The 21971-nt window shown below is 48.3% G+C and overlaps 1 protein-coding gene across 1 annotated transcript; it reads right to left on the bottom strand.

The window, feature by feature from the left end:
* Positions 1-1042: 1042 nt before the first annotated feature.
* Positions 1043-20507, bottom strand: LOC122386302. The gene is made up of 12 exons (XM_043375375.1): positions 20365-20507; positions 18697-18824; positions 8022-8459; positions 7486-7635; positions 7042-7174; positions 4723-4844; positions 4163-4300; positions 3781-3888; positions 3251-3464; positions 2812-3045; positions 2241-2475; positions 1043-1875 (listed from the first exon to the last, which is right to left on the bottom strand). Exons 1-12 carry the CDS (start codon positions 20415-20417, stop codon positions 1702-1704), a joined length of 2127 nt encoding a protein of 708 aa, XP_043231310.1. The 5' UTR covers positions 20418-20507; the 3' UTR covers positions 1043-1701.
* Between the last annotated feature and the right edge of the window lie 1464 nt (positions 20508-21971).

The raw sequence follows: 21971 nt of genomic DNA, 5'->3' as shown, positions 1-21971 counted from the left end.
GAAGGATATTTGGACGGCACCAGTCCGGTAGTAAAGGAATCTTGCCAGTCCGATCCTGGATAATGCATACAATAGGACAATTTAATAGGACATGCATGCCTTTAGTCAATGCATAAATATTGGCTCATGACTGATAAATGATTCATTCTTTCTTCATTGCTAGGTGTTAAGTTTGCATTTACGTTATGCATTTATGGTATCGTAACATCGTTGTGATTATATTATGTTTGTTTGTGTCGCGTCGAATTTGTTACCCCGCTGTGTTATTGAGCGGCGGCGCTGCCCCACCCGGCCGCTCGCCGCGGCCCAGCCGGCCGGCGTGACACGGGAGGCGCATGCACGCTGACCTGGCACCGGTCACGTGATCGGCGGCGACCTCGGCCCGGTCGTGCCTGGACGGGGCAGTAGGCGATCGGGAGGCGGGGCGGACGGTGGCCGGTATTCCGGATCGGCCACGGCTGTCCGTCTCTCTCTCGGTCCCTGCTCCCCTCGGCCTTCCCCGCCAGTCGGGAGTGGGGGTGGCATACAGAGCTGCCCTCACCTTCCGCTGGACGGTCGGCACCTACCCGCCTTGTGTGCACCTACCCTACCGATTATTGCCTGTGTAGCGCCCCACCTACCCACCGACCATTGCCTGTGATTACGTACCGCCATCTCCAATACAGCCACTCAAACGTATTTTATCTCTTTGGTCCTTAATTCATTTTTATGCGCCTGATTCTCCACTCTTAAACCACCACTTTTAACACTAGGTAATGTCAGGCCAGTCAACCGACCGGAAATATATTTCGGGAGGTAGATATTGATAGCACGTGTGGGGAAAACGCTGAGGGTACCTTATAAAGTTTGAACGTTTTTTTCTCTTTACCCTCGTTTCTGTCACTTAAAGATTACAGGGATAGGTAGATGCTAATCTTTAATCCTACAACACATGAATATATCCAGCTCTTCAAGCATTGGTGGAATGGCTCATCGCGAGGCTGCCCTCGCCCTCAACGCAGAAGCCTTTCGAAGGCTTAGAATGTTTCATGAACAACACGCGTTTGAAAGTTTGTCTATTTCTCCATCACACATACCTACCCACTTCAATCACAAACTACATACAATTTACACAGATACCTACATTTCAACCACATCAACATCAAATGAGAAAGTCGTTTTCTTCCAAAGGACGGTCTCAAAGGAAGCGTTTTTTTTTTTAAGCATAATGTCTCGCATTTGCCATTATAACTGGCTTAGAGCGGCAGAGCCGTGTTGATTTTTCGACACCGAACCCAAAGATTATTCATACCTACTGCATAGATGAAAAAATACCTGCAATAACGATAGAGAATGATCATTGATCACGCAACTTTTACAACCGACATGAATGAGATTGTCCTTTTATATAAGACAATAAGTGCATATATAATTCAGCTGCTGGACATTGGACTAACATGTGAGCAATTCGAACGTTCTAATCGTCTCGTTGATACACATCCTTTGTTTATTATGCCCACTCTGTTTCCACACGTGCTGCCACACACGACATGCACACAGCCACCCCGAATGCCCTGTGACACACTGCCGTTCACAATGCTGGTTCACCAGATGCAGCAGATGCTCCAGACAGATGCACGCGCATTTGACGCGTTTCCGTACTTCCAATACATTTCACAATCAGTGGCCCTATTCAGACCCAGCGTTCGGTGGCCGGTCCGGTCAGAAGATGTCGACCATGGCCATCTGGATCCAACCGAGGTAGGCCGCGACGCGCGAGTAGATGGTGGGGAACTTGCCGCCCACCTTGCAGAGCGGCGGGCCGAAGCTGACGGCGCCCAGCACTGTGAACCGACCGCTCTCCTCCTGAGTCGTGATCGGGCCGCCGCTGTCACCCTGCCAGGGAAGGACCGAACGACGGGCGGTTAGCGAAACAAGGGCGATAGATTAGAGAGCCGTAAGTGTGATTTACGAGGCTTACCAATATCATGCATCGGTAGCAAATAAACGGAGACATTACACAACACTGACTTTGGTTGGTTAGCTGACTGAATATGTTCTCGTGCATATATGGTAATTGAGTTCAAAATTATGTAACGCATAAAATCATTCAAAGACGACCATAGAGGGAGTAAAGATAAAACACCCTCGCGGGACCTCGCCTTACAATTCCTCACTTTATTCTATGAAGAGCAACCACGTACTATTCCTACACTCCGATCGGTACCAAGCCATCTGACCGATCCCTGTGCGCCACTCACGAAGCAGGCGGCTCCGGGCGAGTTTCCGACGCAGGCCTGGTTCTCGGTGAGGTGCGGCAGCTCCCGGTACACGGTCCCCGGATTGTCAAAGTCGTCCCACGTCTTGTCGCACGCGGCGCGGTCGACGCCCTTGGCAGTGGTGGTTTTCAGTACGAACGAGGTGGGGCCGCGGCGCGAGCCGTTGAACGACACCACGCCCCAGCCCGATATGTTCAGGTCCGTGTCCGTAAACGTCCTGCGTGCAAGGGTCGAATTGTGAGAGAGTGGCAGAAACGGAGGAGTGGAGAGGCTTGGAATGAGATATAAGCCTCATTTTTTTGACAGAATGCTAAAATTAGCAGTGCCACTGAAAACCAATGATGTAAGCAAATGTTATGTAAGAAATAACCATCATTCACAGTTACTTTCAATTGTAGAACTCCCAGAGAAAATTCAAAAATTGGAAAACGTCGTGAAATGAGTAAACCGCTTAGCTTTTCACTCACAAACACATAGAATAATGCACAAATCAGAGAGACCGTCCCAAAGTCCCATCCTGATTTATGTCCTGTCCTACACTTTACGCACGCACCTGGGCCGTTTGGGCAGGCAGGCCGGCGCGATGGCCCCGGAGAAGTTGACCGGTTTGGAGATCTGCAGCAGCGCGATGTCGTGCTGGTTGCGGCTGGAGTCGTACAGCGGGTGCACGATCACCCGCGACACGCGCCGGAACTCCTGCTTCGACTCGTTCAGGAAGCGCAGGTCGTGGTCGCCCAGCAGCACGATCAGGTGTGAGCGCAGGTCCGTGTGGTTGAAACCGTCGAATCTGGCAGAGACACGATGAGAGCGCGGTCAATGGTGAGTGCCATGGCGAGAACGAGCGTCTTTGGTGAAAGACAAACAAACAAGTCTACGTATGCACGATCTTTTTCGATTCCCGGCTAAGGTTGTGTAATTTTACATTCAGCACACGGTTTAATTTACGAGAGCGTGCCAACTCCGAGAGCGTAAGGCAGCGATGTTATACTGACTTGTCGACGCAGTGCGCGGCCGTCAGGATGTACTCCTTGCCGATGAGTGTTCCGCCGCAGAAGAAGCGCGCCGCCCGCTTGCCCTGTTTGGTGACCACCTTTTTCAGCAGCGCCACCTGCCAGGGCCACTCGTTGACCTCCGCCTCGCGGCCACCCAGGATACGGGTCGCCAGCTGACTGCCGTTCGCGTCCACGGCATCGGCTATCTCCAGCTCTGTTGGGGGGCAGACGGGCATTAGGAGACACTGGTAATGAAGGTGCGATGCAATGCAAATAGCAGGTGCGGTCTGCCCGGGCAAAAGAAAAGGAGTGTGCACTGTACACCGCTGCACATTCAGAAAACGTTATGACGAAAGATTAGGTACTACGCTTGAATTTGATAACTTTTGGAAATTGAAATTAAGATGCATGTTATTGCCTCTTATAAGGTAACAAATAAGTAACTCAAGACATTCAGCGACCCTCGAGAAAGATCTGCGCTATAATGATCCACAGTCCTCCACCGAGTTCTCCCGCCCCGGTCTGCTCACCCAGAGGTGTGTCCGGGTCGCCGGTGGGGAAGAGAGTGGCGCCGGTAGGGGTCCGTGGTGCCTCCCGTTTGTGGCGGACCATACCGACGTTCCGCCGACCGCAGGCGCCTGGGGTTACAGGGACAGTCACAGACAGTCACATTAGGGGTCACAGAGACGTAACAGAGGCCTCACATCAGTGGCTGGTGAGAGTCCTATTACAAGATACACGTCGACTACTACGTTTTCTGGTCAATAAGTGAAGACGTCAATACATAACTCAGGGTCAGGGCATCATGATAAGCAAAGTTCAGCCAGAAAGCAGCGCATCATTCAATGATGGCGTACTCGCACATGCATCTCTCGTAGCCATATGAAGCTACTACCGATAAAAGCCACTCACTTTCTTCGGGGATGGGCCTCACAGACGAGCAGAGCATCTGCGTGACGCGGATCTCGAAGGCGTAGGGCTCGCGGCCGCCGAGCACATGGCTGATGACGGCCTCCCTGTCTCTGGTCGCGTTCAGACTGTCAAACACCACTGGGAGCGGGGCCAGGCGCGGCGTGAGTAGATCAAATACGACTCCTTTTGGTGAGCCGGGAGGGATTTGGAGGTATATGGTTCATTTCCAATATACGGCAGGTGAAGCTTACGTGGTGTAGGATCTTGAACGGCAAAAAAAGAAACCTTACTTTGCTTATTCAATAACGAAGGTCTTTGACCCTTATTTTGAAATGGCAGCACAAGCCAGAAGAGCTCTTTAGAAACAGCGTCGGTGACTCGGTACTCGCTTTCGAAAAAGTGTCGATCCGTACCTATATTATTTCAAAATTATTTTATAATCATAAGATAAAATACCTATATTTTTTTAGTAAGCTGGTAAACGACCAAGTAATGTTTTCCTGACACATTTAGCCGTCATGGCCGACCACCGTCTCCCTGCCGACGCCCGCTACACTCACTGGAGTATCCGGTGCGCACCCCGCACTGCGGCGCCGTCCTGGTATGGTCCCCCACAAACACGGATAGCTGCGTCTCCGTGCACGACGGCGTGATCTCCGTCGTGTAGTTCATAAAGTCGATCCTGTGGCGACAGACGACGGGGTTAGATCAACGAACGTTTCACAGGCCCCTGCGCGTAACTGTACTGTTGCTTACACAGCGATGTTCACCCCACGGCGGCCCAGCGTTTGACTGGAACGGTAGACTGCGCCGCAGAACACCCAGGCCTAGCGGCACAGTATATCGCTATCGTCTCTCGGCCGTGCTTGACCGAGTATCGGGTCCCGTGGCTTAGTCAATAGGCCTAGCCGCTTAAACTGCCTCTGGGTCAGGTAGCAGTGCTGAATGCCGGGGATGGCATTCCCTCTGCTTAGCCATGGATTACCCTGACCCAGCCCAACGCGTCTGTAGCAGAAGCGAGGGCACACGGATATACTGTGCCGCTTGACCTGGGTGTTTAGCGGCGCAGCCTACCCGGTTCCAGTCAACCTCTGTAGCACAGCACCTTGTCGGCAATAGTAATATATTCCTGCCCGGGGCCGGGATGATTCAATAAATGTCACCGAGGTTTTTTAGCGAAAACTCCGAGGGCCGTTAGGCCCGAGGTGCTTTTCGCTAAAAAAGCGAGGTGACATTTATTGAATTCCCGGCCTTAGGGCTGGAAGGTGTTTCCCATACCTGCCAAAAAGCTCACAACTATAATTGATAGTGACGTCAGCAGCCGTGTGGTTCAACGCGTTTAACCACACCCCTTGAACCACACGGCTGGCAATATTAACCCTAGAACGCCTAGGGGGGGGGGGTTGTATCAACCCCCCCCCCCCTGAGGTTTTTTCGAAGTGCACGCTAAACGGCTTGTCGTAGCGGGCTGAAATTTTCAATACCCTCTGGGGCAACCTTTGCGCATCTTTTGCCGAAAAAAATTGATCGGGTCATGTCAGGTCACGGAGTTATGACGTCATAAGAGGTACAGCCTCCGGCCGGATTTTCACAAACTGAGTGCCAACGCCCGAGGTTTCCTGCCGGTGGTACGGACATCGGTTGATGGATCGTGATGAAACTTCCCATGCATGTTGGGGCAAGAATTGGCTATCATATGGTATAAGAAATTTGACCGGGTCAGGTCAGGTCACGGAGCTATGACGTCACAAGAGGAACAGCGTCCGGTACTATTTTTGAAAAGCGCCCGAACCACTATTTTGCTAATTCTTGTCACCTCAATGGGAATATGCAGCAATATTAGCTTCTATAGGGAGCAAATGGACCTCCCAAATCCAAAAATACAATCAGATTTCCAAAATTTAAATTTTGATTTTTCGAATTTCTGCCGCCGACTGTGACCTTGCCGACTTCCGGCGCTCCCAACGCGCCATTTTTTGAGGTAGGGAAACGAAATACATACCAAACGATAGAGAATTGATCAAGGAACACGATAGTGAAGGTTTCAAGTCGATATCTCCCACCGTTTTGCCGCAATCGCCGCCGAAAGTTGAAAAAAGTCTATTTTTCCGAAAATTTGACCTTTGACCGGTCAAAAGTAGGTCAAATGTTGACCTAGGACCAAACAATATACCACCAATCGCGAGATCTCGTTGAGAGCAATCCGTTGGTTTTTTCCGCTAAGCTCTACGACCTTCCGTTTCGAAACGCCAGGGGGGGGGGTCGTAACAACCCCCCCCCCCTGGTCGTTCGTGTTATGAAAAATGGCCTGGTCGTGCGAGGGTTAAAGCACTGCATTAAACTTTGAAAAGTGTGGTACAGTGCACGTGCCATTAAAATGTCTGGATGTCTCGATTTAATCATGCAATGTAGCAGGTATGGGAAAAGTACAAACTACACGCTTAAGAGCGTAGAAACAAGCAGGCACATTACTTATCTCGCAGTGTGGCCTCACTGAAAGCATTGACGTGTGGTGAAACGCTTCATTGTTGGCCCACATTTGGACAGGTAATGACCAGGCTACAGTGAGCCTACTTAGTTGAGGCACGTGCCAACAGCCTCACTGCATTCACAGTGCTGAGTGCACAGTTACGGTGTCGTCTCAAGGAGCGAGATAAGACTCATTCCGGCTTTCAACGGCAAACCTGTTTTTGTCCATCCGAAGAGCTTACTAGCACGAACGTCAGCCTGTTTCCATTGCTCAGGGAAGCCAAATTCTTTACAGAATACCTTGTTTTAAATGGAATAAACACGAGGCATATCTCATTCCGAATCGGATTCACGTCATCTAGAAATCGGCGATGTTGCAAACATGACATGCATACTGAGCGTTTACTCACCGGAGGCCACATGTCGACGGCTGTAGAACAACTTTGTAGTTGCAGATGCGGTTCCCGGTGCTGTTCAACGGAAAGTCGGGGTTTCGATAGTACGACACGCGCTCCCTGGTGAACGAGGAACAGCTGCTCTGGACTGGGAAAAGACCAGACGTGTGCGTTAGGGAACATACGGACTTTGCCTAAAACAATAACGTATAATGAATTCGGTTGTTTTTGGTACGTGCCGACACAAAAGCAATTCAATAGCAATAATCGATGCAAAAACAGTAAGTTATATCCTTGGCAATGTGGTTCCTACTATAGGGAGACCGAAGAGGGTACGATGGTGGCAGGATACATATGCAATTCGTCAAAAGAAGAAAAAAAAAATCACCCAAGGTTCAAGGCGTCTGGAAACCCACGATTGGCAGACACATAATTGAGGACTGACCCTTTTTTACTTACACACGCAGCAGACGCCGTTTCCGCCGGAGCATTTATGACTGAAGGAGCCTCCTCTCAGCTTGCAGCTCAACTGGTTCTCATGGCACACGCCCTGAGAACCGTCAGGGTTCTCACACAGAAGCCGGTTGTACAGAGCGGGATCCGATAAAACTGCCGACGAACACATATCCAGTTATCGCATAATAGATTGACTGCGAACATCTTTAGTAAAGAGAAATGTTGCTAGATTGAAGCACATTTTATGTGTAAGAAACGACTAAAATATTTATGCAAAATGCCCTGAAAAAATGCTAGTAAGCTAGTGAATGAAGGTAAACAGCATGACAGCTAAAGACATAGGTACTTTAAAAAAACTTCTAAATTATTTTCTTCGTAAGCACATCGATCCACCGGTCGTGAACAGCTCCCTCAACGGATATACCTTTGCACATACGTTATTCGGTACCGAAAAAGCCATCAGTTTCCTCTGCAGCACCTCTCACAGTGCGTTCCCTCTACTGTGCTGTACGAGTACCTCTCACAGTGCGCTCACTGACCTGGCCGGGGCGACTGGAAGACTCCCAGCCGGGACACCTCCCGGTCCACGGCCGGTCCCGGCACACTGTCATCACCCTCCAGCTCGAGCCGACCGTCCTCCGTCTCCTCAGCGTCGGCACCGTCGTCGGTGGCGTCCCCAGTGTCCCCCTCGGGCGTCTCCCCCTCAGAGGTCAGCGGTCTGACGCTGGCGGGCTCCTCGGGGGCCGCCGATATCACCTCCCCCAGCGGCGCGTCGTCGTACGTCCTCTCCACAGCGGCGTAAACCTCCTGGGACCGAGCCTCGAGCAGGGCGGGGAACGGAGACTGGAACGGCGCCTGGAATGGGGTTTGGAATGTGTACTGGAGGTGCTGCTGGAATGGTCCCTGGGAGGAAACCTGAAATGTCGTCAGAGCCGGGCCCGACTCGGTTCTGGCAGGTGGAGGGGTGAGGCGGGCACCTGTGGAGAGGGAGAAAGAAAGCTGTGAGAGAGATGATAGATGATGAGATAAGAGACACATGATACATAGCTCGTAAACTCAAGCATAAAAAGGTGACCAGGTAACGGAAGGTGTGAAGGAAAGACAGGATCCGAAAGTCACTGTCCTCAACCATCTGTGGCAGATGGTGAACCACTCAGCTTCACCATATGTTATCCTGTTTTCTCGGTGTTTTACTTTTTAAATATGCATGAGTTTCGTCTAATCTTACTACAAACAGATGTAACAGATAATATAACATATTTTGCTGTACTCTCATATGTTTTAACCGGATTCGCAATAATGCCTTTTCACATATACATACATGTATGTATGTATAAACGTGAACATAATCAGCTGGGATGGAAGACAGAGTCTCATCTAAACCAGCCAGGGACGTCGATAAGTATAATAGAGTGGAACATTTGCGACACATTTTCCATCAGCCGTGTCCGCCCAGGTAGGCTCACCGGCCTCACCTAATCTGGTAAATAAATGTCAAGGACCACCACTATCCCTGCAACGAGCAAACAGCGAGCGCCGAGCACCGAACTGACTCCAACCGCGTTATCATCTAACCACTGCACTAGCCGATCCAGAAACGTGCTATCCGACAATTTGGGGATGGGCCATCCTCCCTAAAAGGGTCTCCAATAAAAAAACGTATATGATTTTACTTTGTTTTGCGTTGCTGGTCAATTAACCCGCGAGTTGCTGGGGGGGGGGGGGGGGGGGGGCGTTAAACGCCCCCACTTTTTTCGCCGGGCCATAGCATAAAAACGGCGCGCCGCAGGCGCGCCAAATCTTGGTTACCTGTTGGGAATTGATTGAAGTCTATTGTGACAAAATTTCAAAAAAAAATCGGTCGGAAAAATTTTGAGATATCGAGGTTTTAGTGACGTCATGATTTCTGAGTTTTCGACCAAAAACGGCATATGTTCAAAAAATCATATAAAATCACAAAATAGACATACAGACATGCCGTAAACGGCATTAGACTGCCAATACCATGAACAATCAAATGGCTATCTTCGATTATTGATTATCGTTTCGCATTTGCCAAAATCTTGATCTGAATCTTGGTAATTTCTCGTGACTACTTCACGACCATGATACATACATTTCTTAAATTGAACTTTTTGAGCCAAACACGTACACATATGATAAAATGAATGTCACCATCGTGTTCTACGCCCCAAATTACCCATAAAACATGTGTCACAGGCTGCGAATATCAGTTTTGATTTTCGGGGATAGGTATGTGCCTACCCGGTTGACCTGACCTTGACCCTGACCTATGCTGGACTGACCCCTACATGGGGCTGACACTCTTGTAGGCCTTATATGATGGATTGTGCACCGTTTTGACAGAGTTTATGACGAGAGGCGCTCATTGCGAAGTCCAGAAGTCCATGCTACTGAAAGCCCGATTTCAGGTGTCTGACCTGACCTTGACCCGACCTTTGACCTCAAAATTCAACTTTAAAGTACTCATCTGAAGCGTCTCGTCGCGTTCTTTCGTTTGCCGCCTCATGCGTTTCGCTGCGCCTATTGGTTCTCGAGTTATTGGCTGGGGGCGTTTAACGCGACTGGATAGAAGGGTGCTTTGCGCAAGCCCGTTGGAAGTACCCTCTCGCCCTTCCGCACGTGCAGGGCTCACTATCTCGCTCGCTCGTTCTTCGCCCAAAAGGCGTTTTACTGGTATTTTATTGTATGAACTGTCATAAGTCTCGCCCATGTACTGACGCGGCGCGCTAAGAGCCACGATGTGGATATCGCCAAGAACCGCAATAAATAAATAAATAAATAAACGCCCCCCCCCCCCAGCAAACGGTGGGTGGCGAAATACCCCAGCAACTGCCGGGTTAAAACCCGCGCCCCGTAGGGGGGGGGGGGCCGAAACGGCCCCCCCCCTGTCCTTTTCCGTCGATATCTCCTAAACGGCTGCAGATATCGCCACCAAACTTTCAGGACCCCTCCGGGCATCAATTTTACACATTGTGACCAAAAAATTTTCCAGAGGCTATGATAGGTTGGCCACAAATGACGTCAGAATGACGTCATGTTCTGCCATTTTCGACCGAAAAAAGACCTTCGCGAGAAGAGCTGTCAGGCCTACAGCTTTGAAGATACAGAAAAATGATCCGGACATAAAAGGTGTAGAATTGACAGGGCTACAAAACTATATTCTCAGATTTTTGAAACTTTTGATTTTTGACCCCCAAAAATCAAAAAAGCAATTTTTTGGATATATTAGCCAAAAAAATCCAAAATGTTTTTTGAGTTTCGAAAAAAACCCGGAATATATGTGATAGTACCTACCGTCTTATCTACATACCAAATTTCAGATCGATATCTCCTTTTTTTGGCGAAGTTATAGCGAAAAAACTGTTCAAAAATGATGACGTCAAATTTTCAAACTCAGTTTTTGGCAATTCTAGACCACGTAGGGCAAAACAAAGACCACCATTGGACTCCCCGTGACGAGCTTCATCGAATGAATACCCATTTTATGCAAAAATATCAACTTTGAAATTTGACCTAATTTGACCTGACCTTGACCTGACCTTCACCGGAAGATAATCTAAACTGACCCCAAAGGCTGCCTGACCCACATAATCGCATTTGTCATGTAAAATGGACCATAAAACATGTATCACACGACACTTTCATATTGTGACCCCAGTGACCTGACCTCTGTGACCTGACCTGGTATCAGTGACCTCAGATAGGGAAGTATGTGTTTGAAGAACAATGTACCATTGATGGTTTTCAATAACTTACCAATTTACTCGATTTCACAACACATTTCTTGAAATGCCTGTGAACGGTGAAAATCTGACCTTTGACCTGACCTGTGACGTCATCGGTTTGACCTAGGTCAATGAAATTTGGTCACAAGGTAGTTCCCCGGTGGGGCTATCGAACGCCGTTTGAATTTCGAAAATCGGCCGGTAAATTTCCGAGATCTTAGGGCGGGCCGAAACGCCCCCCCCCCCCCCTACGGGTGGTAGAGTCCGCCGGTAGCCCTACGGGGCGCGGGTTAAAAAAGAAAACCTACCAGTGAATGCGTATAAATTTTTGTTTCTTTGGAATGACAACGACAAATTTATTGAATTTAGAACGCTGCCGGAGAAACAAATGCCCCAAAGGCCCTCGAATCTGTCACTATTGCAGCTGCAATGCCGTCAGCTCAGCGGTCAGATATTCTTCTGGCTCACTGAGTTACGGGGGCGGGTGAGCACAGTGTAATTTGCATATCCCATAACTAGTGTTTTGTTTTCTCGGCTCGCCGTCTAATCACCTCTCCAAGTATCTGTTACTGAGCACCCTGTGTTTACAGGGCGCCTGCACACAGTTGCACAATGCCCGCCTCATCCCAGCGGTGTAACTCTCCGGGCACAGACCGCGCTAATCACTGCGCACTTATGCCGACATCTCTCTTCTCTGCCGCTGTGCCGCGGGCGAGGTCACGCCCGCTGCACGAGCCCCCACCCCTCCCCCGTGAGCCCTCACCCCTCCCCCGCCAGCTCCCGGGCTCAATCCCTGCGCACGCGCTCCCCAGCCCAGCTGACCGGCCGCGGACCGGCCTGACCCGACCGTCCCCGCCCCGCCCCGCCCCGCCCCGTCCGGCCGGCCGGCCGACAGTCCATTGAACTCCAGTTCCAGCTCCTCGTGACGGCCAAGGGCGCCGGGACGCATCACTGACCGCCCAGTTAATCAAGCCAGTCAGACAGCCAACGGTCCTGTAAATAGCAAGGATGCCGGGACTGTCGAAGGAGGGTGGCGAGGGCCCCAATCTAACGGAATGAGTGGGCTCGTAAGACCCCGGCGCCGGGTGTTTTATAAGGCGGTTGCGCCTCGGCGTGGCCATTTTTCTACAAGTCTGGACGAAAAAGAGGGAGAGAAGGCGGCAAAAAGGACGCGAGGTTGTAGAGAAGGTCGTTTGTTCTCGAGGTGCGCAGTTTGGGAGCCACAGGGCACCCAGCACCGGGCAGTGACTTCGGGAGGCAGGCACAGGGAGGCTTTGTGCCGAGCTTCCTGATCTCATCGCTGCCGAGATACATTCAGGGAGGAGAATGGTTGTGCAGAAGAGTTCGGAGTTGCAACTAGCAACAGAGCTACACTCGCATTTACGAGAGGTTGGAATATTATGGACAGGATTGGCTACAGCGCCATAAAACACTGACTCTGAATGAACAAACACGACGGTACTTTTCACAAATGTCCGAGGGCCCAGTTTCACCAAGTGGGGTAATTTCGGCATGGGGTAGATTTCCATTCTACCATATGGGATAGAATCCAGTTTCACCAGCTCAAACTACCCCCATGGGGTAGTTTCGGCATCTCTTGTGAATGTTTGCTAAGCAAGCAGCATCAGCAAAACAACGGAACGTTTTGATTGGTCGAGAATTTCATTTCACGACGGCGTGAAATGAAGAACACATTCGATTTGGCTTCTTGTATTTGTCTACCAATCACCTTGGTAACGATGGCACCATGGCACCTCAGTTTCCAAGATTCACATTCACAACCTTATTGAGAAAGGAATGCAATGCACAACCGCGAATCTTGATGGATAGGTTACATCAAGATTACTTTACTACTCAGGTTGGTTCACTAGGGAAATAAAGGCGCCGTGGTTACGTCACGGATTTGGTAGCAATCTGGTAGCAATTTTTGCAGACATCAATGGCGCACGTGTTGTTTGATCGTCGCCAATCCTATTTTACTGCACTATTTTGTTATTTCACTGCAATGTTTTCTACATTACATTTGAAAATTAAAAATAAAGAAATATTCGTAACCCAGCAAGTCAGTTATTCTTTGAGGCAGCACTCTGTCAGCATTGAGCCTTCAGAATGTGTCATTTGATAGACTTTCCCACATTATCTACTGTTGTGGAAAATTTTCTTAAGTCATCAAAAATGTATGCACATATGAATAATTAGAACTTCATATTCAAAGTTTTATAGAAATAAAATTTCACATTACATTTTCATAAGGCTACCTGTCCATTTCATCCAACCAATTAAATATTTATCCAGCAGAAGGGAGGTACCTCTGAGAAGGTACTGATATCTCTTATCTACACCAATATTTCAGGAAAATGACAGAGACTGGGAAGCTATTAAAACTTCAGCGTATGAAAGGGATGTTATGACTTATGTACATTGAAAAACATCATACCTATAATGATTTTGAACCATCTCATTCACCAGCACACATCAATCCGGCTCCTGGCTTCTGTCAAGGAAACATTTCAAAATAATGCATTATTTTATTTCATTGACCACCTTGCAAAAGACAAACAGCAAACACATCACCACCAAAAACAAAAAAAAAAGTCAACAGGTAGGTACCAGCTGATCTAGCCGTGCTGTGTCATGTGCCTTTGAAAAACTTTAGCAGTCAGGGTTGAATAAACACCCCAAAGTTAGCCATTCATGCATGAACAAGTGCAAAATCTGGTCAAGCATTTTAATAAAAATGAAACCAACAGCAACCTACAATGCTGTAGGTTACAATTATAAACAAGACAATTACAAAAAAAAAAATAACAGCAGAGCTTACTCTACAAGGCATAACCATTAATTTTATAACTGACATCCAAATTTGCATCTCCGAAGTTTAACCCACCTACCAGCCACCTGCATGTTTCTGCGCACATGTGCTGCGCAGTGTGCACAGTCACTACACATTACACAGTTATGAGGATTAAAATAGTTTTGAACAATCAAACAAGTCAGGACTGGTATGCAGATTCACAAGTTCTCTCAACATCTTCAACTACCAACAATCAAGAGCACCTTGTGATCTCAGTAACTCCGCAGATCCATCTTCTGTTTTCTATTTTCAGTTTTCAATTGAAATATAAGTTCCATCTGGGAGACACATGTTGCATCATTATGTTTAAACAATTATTATGCTTGAACTTTTGGTTTTTCATGTGAACTTCACTTCAAAAGTTGATTCAATTTTTAAAGTTGATACCTATAGTTTGTATAATGCTACGATCACGGCGCACCAAATCACAGATAACTTGAAAATAACCAAGCAAAAGCCACATTCTTCAGCAAACTATGAAAGCTATCTGATCCATGCTGCGTTGAAATAATTAACAATCGCCAAAATCAGTCAAAATATGACAATTAAATTAGTATAAACTTCATAAAACTTTTATTTGTGAGGCAATGCGCAACAGAAATGCGAGGGAATATGGTAGTAATCTGGTAGCAATTATGAAGGATTTCCCCTGTAGCTGATAAAAATCACAGAAACAATTTTTTTTAACGCAGAGGAAATCCTTCATTATGAGTTGCAAGGGCCATTTGATTGGCCCATTTTGGTCAAATATAGGCCGATTGTTTCGATTTCAACCCCATTTATCGTAATGAGACGAATCGATTGGCTTAGTGGTACGTCTTTTGAACACATATAGGCCTTGGATTTCTCCTTAGCCTGCCTGAAACACACCATGATTAGCATGCATTGCTATGGGTGAAGGAAAATTCATGCGCCGTGATGACGTCACGGTAAAGGAATTCTGGAGCTCGTGAACGGGGGCTGGGTTACATTATCGAATATCTATTTATCTAGTTTTATTATCGAATAGCATCGAACGTTTTAATATTAATTAGTGTTTTAGTAAATTAGATGCTTAGATTAGATGTTTAGATTAGATATTTAAGATAAGATTAGATGTTAAATTAGATTATATGTTAAGTGTTTTATAATTAGAATGTTTTAGTAAATTAGTGCATGTTTTAGTATCGAATACACCTTGCTTGGTATTTTTGACGGCTTTTAACTACGAATCTTTTGCACCAGATGCTTTTTATTTCTAATGTGCATTACAAAATACATACATTACATGGATATGGGAAGTATCGAATCCACTTGGCCTGGTATTTTTAACAACTGCTTCTTACGAATTTCGTGCACCATATGCTTTTTATTTCTAATGAGAATTACCTAGGTATGCACCACACATCCTCTTGCTGATTTAGGTACGGCATTTTTATATTGATTTCAGTTGTTAGCGTCTTGATATTTGCTGGATATTTGCACATTGACCGAAATACATAGATGCCTTAAATCAAGGCATCTATGTATTACGGCCAAGACGCATGGCATGTAACCACCGTGAAGAACAGGGGCCCGAGAACGATTTTCAAGTTGGGGGGGCGAGCCTAAAATACCTGACATGATGCATATGAAACAGTGGCGTAGCTGCAGCTAGGGGTCTAACGGGACACGTACTCCCCCCCCCCCCATCGGGTTCAAAAGGACCCTGGGCCCTGGGGTCCGAGGGGCCCTGCAGCGCCATTTGACCGCTGAGGGCTAACGATTGTCATATTTCGACTTAGAAGCACCTCACGGGCCCCAAATAGCCACACTAAGATCTCCATAAGGGCCCCACACCGGTGACTCTATTTCAAGGGCCCCACCGGCGTCTGACAGTACCATGCCGGTCTCTAAGGACCCCACAGGACTTCTTCTGTCGGCCTAAGGGCCCCTTACGCGTCAGCAGCTCTAAAGGCCCCACACCCGTCTGTAACGGCTTCACACCAGCGTCTATGAGGGCCTACAGCAACGCCTGTAAGGACCCTCACCGGCGCCTATGAGAGAATCACACTAGCACCTCTGAGTGCCCACACCGGCACCTGCATGACCGCCCCACACCAGTGCCTCTAAATCTAAACTCTAAGGGCCCCTTACCGCCGGCTCTGATGGCCTTGCGCCGGTTATTCTGAGGGTGCTACCGATAACCGAAGGCACCACACAAGCCCTTAGTGTCGCTGAGCTTTAATCCCATACCGGCCCTCCGAGGGCGCCACGTCGGTGCACTCATCCACACCCCTTCCTCACACCCAGAGCGGGTAAACTGTGTTATACCTATAGCAACGATTTTACCACCGTTGTATGTACGTTATGTATTTCTCAAAGTTGACCCAAAATGGTCCATTATAAAATCTGGCCTGTCAAACATATGGCCAAGGTCAGACCCAAACCGAAGCGGGATGACAATAGCAGATGTTGTCAAATCGATACTGTACCAATCAGCAGAATGCATTCAGATGGCAAGGAAAATGCCGTGTGTTGATGTTTAGATGTATAAAGGAAACAAGAAGGAAAGAAGTCCGGAAAAAGGAGGAAAGATCCTTTCTCGCTGCCTCAGTGTTGAGGGGCGCCGCCCCCTCGGCTCCCAAGTTGGGGGGGGGGGGGCAAGCGCCCCCGCTGCCCCCCCCCCCCCAGTTCCCGGGTCTATGGTGAAGAATGTGCATTTTTATTGTTTATATTTCAAGGCCTCCTCATCCGGTATTCAAGGTTGAAGAAAACCTTTAATAGTTAAAAAAGTAAAATTCTTGGCATTCAGCTATGGGTGACATCTACAATGCTTCTTTTGGTGTTGTAGATCACAAGCATAGGTGGCGCAGGCTACATGCAGTAAAATACTTGGATGAAATTGGAAGTAGGTATGCTATGAATAATGCGTACTCAAACGTGACAGGTGATTGGACTTCAATAAATTATGTTCTTATTACTATTTTACTGTCAATTCTTGCTCACAATTGGTATCATATTCACAGATTACCCCACGAATGTCTGCCGTAATTTTGGTCGGATATTTGGGGTAGAACCGACGATAATCAGCTGATTGATTGGCTTGTTCAGTTGCTCACGGACCGTGAGCATCTGTTTGCATGGCAAATTTGGGGTAAAATAAGAACTACTCCATGGGGTAGTTTGGAAGTGGCCAATCAGAACCTACCCCATTTGGTGAAACTGGTTTGGGGTAGTTTCGCCGAAACTACCCCAAACAGAGCTTGGTGAAACTGGGCCCTCGAGTGATTTCTGTCAACCAGCTGCTGACAATTGAATGGCGACTGCAAGCATTGGGAGACGGAGCGCGCGCTGTAAGTCAACACCTGTGTTGAGCCGATGACGCAGTCGGCTGGGGTCGCTGCACCCGAACTGAAGGTCGGAGCGCGGGCCCCAGAACCATTAATTCCCTCGATCCAATGATTGCGCCGATAAAATCATGATCAATTCACATCACGACGCGAGCTTCGAAGTTCGAACTTCGATCGAAATGTTTGGTGGATCATTGATATTACGGCAGATCAGCTTACGTTACTTAACTGCGAAGTTAACTAGCTGTTAAGTTTGCATACTGATGCGATTCATGCTCATGGTATGTCAAACCGCCTGTCATGACACTGGAGCTCGTTCAGCGCTATCGCGTTATTTCCTCGCCCATTAGAACAGCTTGTAGCCACCTGGGGCACATGGACTCAGTGACCCCGCCCAGTTCATTGCCAAGGCCACCGAGACAATCTGTCGTCCAGGACGGGAGCAGAGCAGTCATCGGCCCGGCGCGGCCGACACCAGCCGGCGGCGGTGACGGACGCTAAACCGGTCCGTGGCCGCCGGCCGACCGACCGACCGGGACGCCGACTCCCTCATCAGCGGGTACCGGCGGCTGATACGGCATTTGAACGCTCTGATAGATCGACTGGTTTGTTCACACTCTCTTATAACGATGGAGCGGGTCACCCGCTCCATCGTTCGGGCCAATCTGAACGGACCGACAGTGTTATAGTATAAAGCTACTCTAATCGACGAAAATAGAATGATATGTGACCACTTTGACCAAAGGACTTGATATGTTGTCACTCTACGAGCTAGATGAGGCACTTGGCACATCTAAGTTAAGCCATAGATGTGAAAATAGTCCATTATTAGCTCGATACTCAGCTTATCTCAAAACATTTTATCATAAGACGTGGCATTTGACTGTTCCGATGACTGTACTTGTAGTGTGCGACCACTCCCTACCCTCTGACTAACGGCAGTACGGGTAGCGGGTCACGGCCGCCTATTGCGGTCGGACTAGCGTCACGTCGGTCCGGACAAGAAAACACGCGTCACAGACTTGGGGACGCTTAGCTGATCATGAGCTCTGATAAGCTTCACTTTTAGAATTTGTAGCGAAATGTCTGTTGCTAAGCGCAACGTCACTCTCTATTGTAAGAAAGGGCAATGAATAGACGTAATTGGTAGTTTCAATCAGTCTCTCCCGATTTCACGCACTGATTCTTCGTGTTACAGCAGGGAGACTGCTATCAATCACAGGACAATAGCACGCCACGGGGACTGCAACTCAGCATATAACAGTAGCACCAAAATCGACGGACACTCGTGTTATCTTACCGGTATAATATCGTGGCGCATTTCCCAACCGATCTCCGACATTTTGCCTGGAACTGTCTTCAGAGTCGAATACAGTCCGCAGGTGACTGTTGTAGTTATAAGCTGTGGCAGTGCTCAACAGAATAAAACTGAAAAGAGGAAAATAAACTTCAGTGTTGGCATTGGTAACAAAAACATTATGATGTAAAATTGCAGGTAGTGTCTTAAGCCACACGATTATGATGCCTCATCGTGGCAAGCAGCCAGGAGTCGGAGTCGGAGTCGGTTCAGCTACCTCGACTTCGACTCCGGAAAGTTAACTGAAGTCTAAAACCCGTGTTATCACTTTTCAGTTGTTTTTAACCAGTTGCCCCGCGGTAGAATTCGCTTCCGGTGATCACAAATAAGTTGTTCACACATCTTGTTTTTGTTCTGAATAACAAACATTAGATCTTACAAGTTTCAAGTTATGTCGTAATTTATTAGCAAGCATTAAATTCGCGTTATAACTTCCACTATCCAGTGTCAAAGACTTGATGACAACTGTATATTTATTTCCTTCTTTTATCGCTCCGAAGAGTGCCTATCACAAGCACAGATCACCGACATTATGGCGATGCTCGTGGTCATGATACGGCCACACTCGTGCTTCTCGGCGGGTTTTCAAGCGCTGGCCGCTGGTCTCTTGTGGATTCAGCTGCGTCCACGTGGGAGAAATGGTGACCGCATGGACGAAACCAGAATGTGGGATCGACCTCCTCTTGGACGTAGATCTAACACGGGGCTTCATATCATGCGGAATTTTGGCAGCCACCATTGTCCTTTGTATCATACCCGGAGTCGGAGTCGGAATCCGAGCAGCACTACCACGACTCCGAAACTCTGGTCTTAACTATAGCGTTTTATGTATGTAGTCTAACTCCATCTCAGCTTAGCAACAAAGCAGGTCGACGAACTAAACTACAACTATGAATTCTGTCCAGCAACAAGTAATCCCCACATAATAATAGTAAAACGGATCCCTAGCCCGCACATGACTCGGAGGGGGTGGATCTATTCAGAGTCCACTCTCGTTTTCTAAAGGTGCTTCTAAACTATTTAGCGTATCGACAAAAACAAACATTCAGTACCTATACCTGCATCAATTTGACACATTCTGTCCCAAAAAGTTTCGTAGTTACCATAGGCTGGCCAGAAATGACGTATTCGAAAAACGAAATTTTGCTTGTGACAGAACCTACTCACAAATAAATGAATTGGTCTAGAGTCATTGATGCAACGCTACATTGGCCAGTCTAAAATGTTCACAAACGGATATAAAAACAATGCTGACGTCAAATTAATCGACCAAACTAACGAGGCCTACGTGCTCTGATATGTAAGACACCAGAAACTTTCAATTCAGTGACTTTTTCAACCGAAACTTAAACTTACTGTTATAAATTTTAGGCGCCATATTTGCGCCTACCCATAAGGCGCAAATATGTTCACCATTGTGAAAACTGGTATTGGGCTCAATATCATCAACATCATGAGGTAAGGGACCAAGCAATCCAATTATTTACAAGACATGCAATTTCAAGGCAATGCTTGTAGTTGAATGTTGTTGGCTCTGGCGCCTGGCAAATTGATAACTAATAAGTAATATTGGCAAATTAATAAAATCTAAATGTTGATATTGCGTCTCACCTGGCTGTGAGGAGGGGCAGGGCGCGGCCGGGAGTGGTCCATGTGCACGCCATGCTGGTCGTGTGGGTCGCTCCGTCACCACCGGCCGTATATATGGGAGCGACCGGCACGGCGCGGCTCCGGCGCACGACTACCGGCGCGGCGGTGGCGGCGGAGCCGACCAGACCGGGACGAGCCGGTCGGTACACCCGGCGGTCACCGCGCCCCCGCCTCCCCCCCCCCACTGCTGGCCGCGCCCCCGCCTCCCGCCACTGCTGGTCACCGCACCCCCGCCTCCCCCACTGCTGGTCACCGCACCCCCGCCTCCCCCACTGTTGGTCACCGCGCCCCCGCCTCCCCCCACTGCTGGTCACCGCACCGCCCCTCCCCTGCCGCCCGGTCCCAATTACTGCAGCCCAACCTCGGCAGATAACCGAGTCACTGCAGTTCAACCCCGGGGCAGGTAATTGAGTCACTGCAGCCTGACTCCGGCAGGTAACCGAGTCAATGCAGTCTGACTTCTTCAGGTAACCGGGTCACTGCAGCCTGACTCCGGCAGGTAACCGGGTCACTGCACATCCTGACTCCGGCAGATAACTGGGTCGCTGCAGCCCGACTCCTGCGAGTAATACAACCCTTCACACTTTACAATCTGACTCCGGCAGGGCACCAGTCACTGTAGTATTACTCCAGCCACTGCGGTTACTGCAGTTCGACTCTGGCAAGTACCTTGCAGTTTGACCCCTCAACATTCCCTCACCCAGGTGCACTGGCCTCCCTGGAAAGCAGCTAGCAACAACTCCACTAGTGAGTGTATGTTTCTGTACCGCCCCAGAAAATCCCCGCAGGGCATTTCGTAGCTCCTGATAGCTGGTCGTTACAGAATGTGCAGTGTGCACGCTTCTTCAGGGCGAGAAGCCTGTAGGCCCTACGGCAGCGAGCACTCAGCTCTGGTCGTTGGGAGCACTAATTTATATACGAGTTCACAGGAATGATAAATTAGCTCTCTCTTGCTTATGAAGCCATCGGGAAGGGAATACAGGGACTGGTTGGTTGTTGGCATGAGAAGTTGATAATCTTTTAGCGATTTGTAAGGATATGATGGCGCATGCTCAACTCGCGCACGACTGAAATATATCGCAAGGAATGGAGGGAAGGGGCTGTCGAACAAGATATTGATAGCCTCATTAAAAACTGTCGATCGGAACCTACTCGTATTTTTGACATATATAGTGGCCATTGATGTCGTCACGGGTCAGGTCAAAATTAGAGTTATCGACGTTTCGGCATGCCAGCACATTAGCAAGCTCATTTTTGGCTTACACACTCATAAAAATATACTGAACGTACCCTGCGGGTACTGAGTCTCTACCAGTGTTGTATACGACTCAATCAATAGCAATCAATTCAATCACGACAAATTTGGGAAACCAATCAAATCAATCAAGTCAGAGCAGTTTTCGGGAATTGATTCAATCGACTCAAACGCGACAATGAAAGGAATCAATCAACTCAATCAAACGACTCAAACCAAGACATACATTAGGTTTTTCGCCCCACCAACTTGGAAAAGTGTCCATAGTAGTCTGGTGTACCTACCTACCTACCTACCTACCAACAGAAGAAAC

This window comes from Amphibalanus amphitrite, unplaced genomic scaffold, assembly GCF_019059575.1.
Source record: "Amphibalanus amphitrite isolate SeventyFive unplaced genomic scaffold, NRLGWU_Aamphi_draft 000246F_arrow, whole genome shotgun sequence".
NCBI lineage: Eukaryota > Metazoa > Arthropoda > Thecostraca > Balanomorpha > Balanidae > Amphibalanus > Amphibalanus amphitrite.
This window is presented reverse-complemented; position numbering and strand designations above follow the sequence as displayed.

Bases quoted from the DNA above. Each gene is read 5' to 3' on its own strand.
- LOC122386302 (XM_043375375.1), bottom strand. From the start codon at position 20,417: ATGGCGTGCACATGGACCACTCCCGGCCGCGCCCTGCCCCTCCTCACA. The intron at 3,465-3,780 runs GTGAGCAGACCG...GCCCCCCAACAG, and splicing joins CGACCCGGACACACCTCTGG to AGCTGGAGATAGCCGATGCC. The intron at 1,876-2,240 runs GTGAGTGGCGCA...CTTCCCTGGCAG, and splicing joins CGCCCGGAGCCGCCTGCTTC to GGTGACAGCGGCGGCCCGAT.